The sequence below is a fragment of the Molothrus aeneus genome, chromosome 2 (genome assembly GCF_037042795.1).
Source record: "Molothrus aeneus isolate 106 chromosome 2, BPBGC_Maene_1.0, whole genome shotgun sequence".
Classification (NCBI taxonomy): Eukaryota; Metazoa; Chordata; class Aves; order Passeriformes; family Icteridae; genus Molothrus; species Molothrus aeneus.
This window is the reverse complement of record NC_089647.1, coordinates 44339336-44343562: the sequence shown is the minus strand read 5'-3', so window position 1 is coordinate 44343562 and position 4227 is coordinate 44339336. Positions and strand designations below refer to the sequence as shown.

Here is a 4227-nt window from a genome sequence, read left to right as displayed (position 1 = left end):
TCAGGCCTTAGGCAAGGAAGGTGGAGATTCTAATGAGTTACTGCTTCTACTCCTGCCCTTGCCTTGCTCTTAGCACACAGGGGCTCAAGGTGCAGAAACCAAGCACCTGGTCCTGCCCAGACCAGCTGGATGGTCCAAGTCAGGCAAGGACAGCTGGACCCTGCTGGAAGACCAGAGGCACCTGCACATCTCAGCCTCTCCCCCTGCAGTGACAGAGGGAGTCAAGCTGGCAAGCACCAAGCACCACTTTGCTGAGACACAGGTCACCCCTTCTTCATCCTGCTCTTTAAGGCACCAGGCAACACCACACACCAATCTTCCAGCTGCCTCATGGACAACTAAGACCTGAGCCACCCCTTCCTCTATTTTCAGATTCTAGACTGCTCAACACTTCCCAGCACCATTAGTAACTTCTAACACAGAGCAGCCTTGAGCATTGATACACCACTAAATAGTCAAAGGATTAACATCAATTTTTATTCCAAACAAGACAGAACTTCAGAACACCTGTAATCCTCCTGGGTCATATTTCATGGAAGTCTTTAGAACACTGGACACACTAATTTACTACTCAAACTATAACAATCAGGGATAGGATGATGGCACTGCTGAAGGGGTTTCTTCTAAACAAACTAAAAGTTAATGTTTAAAAGTTAAATTTCTTCTACAAAGCTCAGCTATGTCTTCAGGTGCTTAGCAACAAAAGCAAAAAAATAAGCCTGCTTTAGAACAGCAAGTAGGAGTAAACAGAATACATAATCATACAAAGAGAAGCAAGACTTTAGTAAGGTCTCATGCGGCTTGATGGGGGTGGTGCACGATTCGGAGGAGTAATTGCTATATCCAAGTAGTCTCCTATCTGGAATTTCTGAGACTGCAATGTCATGGAATCATCTGTGCCCTTCCTGCCCGACATGGTGCTGCCGATCTCCTTCACCCTGTGAGTAGCAGAGGAAAGGCAAGTTAGTTATCAGTGGCCAATCTCTCCAGATGTCCAGAACAGGAACTGCACTGGCTCCTAACTCCCTTCCCATGCCATTCCCTGCACTGCACAAATGTGGCTGTGTACTCAGAACACTGGGGTTTTTCTCTGCAATCCTGGGTGCACCAAATGCTCTGTCTGACAGCACAGAGGAGCCTTCTACCCTCTTATGTTAAATACTAGTGAGAACCCCTTACCCCCTGCCATACAGACAAAGCACAAGACCCCACCAGATTCCAAAGCAGGGTACATCTACTGGCTGCTGACAAAGATTAGCTCATGCCATTCTGGAAGAGAAACACCTGCTACAAGATCACTGCTGTAACTCAGGTGCCTACCAGGACCTACCAGGAACAAAGCATTATCTCAAGTTGGAGGGCCATGTTCCAGCTGCCAATACAAACCAAAGCCTTCAAGCACACAGGCTCATAGTCTTGGGAACACGTTAACAGGGATGGTCACCAAGCACAACTAAGAGGTTGTAGCAGCCATCATAGAGAACTTCAGAAGTTTGGTATGCAGGTTCTGAACTTTAAATCAGTGTTAATGAAGGATAATTTACTGTTCTGGTGCCCAAAGTATTCTATTAACTCAGAGAAGAAATGCCATTTACCTATAGCCAGGCCTCTTGAGATCTGTAAAAACAATTGCAAAGTTGAAATGTGTGCCCTTCTTCCGTGCTTCTGGGTAAACTTCTTTCACCAAGCTGGTCAGCTCTTTCAGAGTTGCATCCATCCTAGATTAAACAAAGAAACTAAAGTGCTTCATACTCTCAAAGGTACAGAAAATAAAGCTTCCCAAAATATTTAACATAGAATCAACATATTGCTACAACCTAACCATGTTTCTTTGCCTTGGCATATCCTATGTCCACAGTTATTGACTGTAACACCTGGGAGAATTCACCACTTACTACACACTGGAGGCAACATGCTCTAGTGCAAATGTGTCTGATTCTCTGTGATATTCAGATGAATCTCTTCCTCTCTGTATACATTTCAACATCTGATCTCCAGGTCTCTCTGAAGAGGTACCATTTAAACAGCAGGAGCCTTTTTTTTTTTTAATACATTCATACAAGCCACAGTGTAAGAGTTTCCTCACCTAAGCTAACATCTATATTAAAGTAACATTACTAACTATTAAAGGAAATGTAAGAAAAGCAGAAAAATAAAATAGCTTTCCGTTTCTGCCCTAGCAGGCAGCACTCCTTTACCCAGCCTTCAACCAGAGCAGGGCTAAAGCTCATGTCTAGAATTTCAAGAACAATTTCTAGAATTTCTAGAACAAATTTCTAGAATTTCTAGAACAAAAGTACTCAGTCACTGCAAGAGAAGTGTCTCCAATTATACAGACTGTGCACTCGCTCCGAGCTTCAGGCAATCAAAGAGCAGTGTGTTGACAGACAATGCCCATTCTGACTTCTGCAGATGGGAAACAACTCAGACACTACCAACAGCCTGGACAGAGTCCATAAATCCCACTTAGAAGTAAATTAGAACTGTATGCTTTGGTAGCCACAAAAATGCATTTATTCAACTACACGACGTATGAGTTAAAACTCTGGCAAACATCATGAAGGGTTTAAAAAGCAGCATAATTCCTTTTCAAAGGTGTTCTTCAAAATATTACAAACAAAACCTAACATGTTTGCAGTGGAGACTAAGGCAGTTCTCCAAAATAAATCTGACAGTGATAAAAAGCAGCTCTCTGTTAAAGCACTGCTACCTTACCATGCAAAAAGAAAACTCATTACTCCACTCTCAAAAGGATCTGAGTTAAACCAACAAACCATTCACACAACATTTCAAGCCTTCTGGGACAGCTGCTTCTACCGGAAAAACGGGGCTGTTGGAACAACACATACGCATTAAAGGAGAACCTCTGCATTGAGTAGATGTGTTGCGATAACCATCGCCACAACACAAGCCACAGACTACGTGCAGCAGTAATTGGGCACTTGAGCCGCACTTAGTCTCGGCGGCCGAGCGCTCACCGCTGCACAAAGCTGTGCTTCGGGAGATGCCCCCTCTCAGCTGCCAGGGCACAGCCAGAACCGCTCCACACCGGCGGCGGCAAAACTCCCCGGAGTTTTCCGACCAGAGCCGGCACAACTCCCTCTGGCCCCGGGGGCCCAGGCGAGGCCCCGCAGCTGGGCCAGCCGTAGAGGCGCTGTCACTCACCAGGTGTAGATCTGCAGCTCGCTGGAGGGCACGTTGCCGCGGGAGAACTCGTCCATGCGGTGGTGCCGCCCATTGTTGGTGGTGAAGACGCGCAGCAGTAGCGGGCACGTCTGCGGGGCGAGGCGGGGGTGAGAATGAGCGTGGGGATGGGAGGGAGGAGCCGCAGGGGAGGGGATCAGGATGAGGGGAGGGGATCAGGATGAGGGGAGGGGATCAGGATGAGGGGCCGTTTACCACGCCCTCCCCCCCACCTCCGCGGAGGCCTCACGCCGACACTAGACGCTCGCCACTCCCCCCACCCTCGCTGTCTGCCCTGGTGCGGCCGGTGAAGCGGCGCGGCACCAGCACCCCGCACTCCGGACACCTTCTCGCGGTCGATCGGCTTCTCCGGCTCCTTCTTGATCTCCTCCTGCGTCACCCGCGACTCCACCGCCATCTTGCCGCGCCGCTCCCGGATGTCGCCACGCGCACCGCCCATCTCGCGAGAGCAGGGGCGGGGGCGGCCCCGGCGGGGCTCCTCCCCCAGGTGTGAGGCGCCAGGCGCCGCCCTGCCCTCAGGGAGCCGCGGGTCGGCCGGAGTGACGAAGTGCGCAGCCCGTTGCTGGAAGTAGCAGCAGGGTGAACTAAACTAGCGGGAAATCTATTTAGAATCTAGCTTCCCTTAATATTGCATTCAGGGAAAGGTCAAATGCATACGCTTCCCGTTTACTTTATTTTTTTTTCCCCACAAGTGGAATCTTTCATTAGGTTAAAATTGAGTCTGTGGTTTGTGTCTTACAAAGCAAGAAGGAATATATAATATCTATAAAAGAATACAAAATAGTGGTTTTGTGATAGCTTTTTTAAAATGTCGAGAGTTGCTTGTTACTCATAGCGGTAGGTGCAGAGGGGCTCAGTTGTTTTCACAGAATTTACACTTGGATTGTTTCTTCTGAATTTATTTCTCATGTTGAGAGTAAAACAAAGTTTCTCTGTAAAATTAAGCAGAAGCCTGCTTGCAGGTGCAAAATAATCATATATCAGGGACTCAAACACTTGCTGAGGCTGGAAGGGAGCTCTGGA

At 48.0% G+C, this 4227-nt stretch overlaps 1 protein-coding gene across 1 annotated transcript; it reads right to left on the bottom strand.

Moving 5' to 3' along the window:
• Window positions 1–455: 455 nt before the first annotated feature.
• Window positions 456–3665, bottom strand: SAP18 (Sin3A associated protein 18). The gene is made up of 4 exons (XM_066570927.1): window positions 3530–3665; window positions 3166–3275; window positions 1596–1718; window positions 456–938 (listed from the first exon to the last, which is right to left on the bottom strand). Exons 1-4 carry the CDS (start codon window positions 3641–3643, stop codon window positions 782–784), a joined length of 504 nt encoding a protein of 167 aa, XP_066427024.1. The 5' UTR covers window positions 3644–3665; the 3' UTR covers window positions 456–781.
• Window positions 3666–4227: the final 562 nt, after the last annotated feature.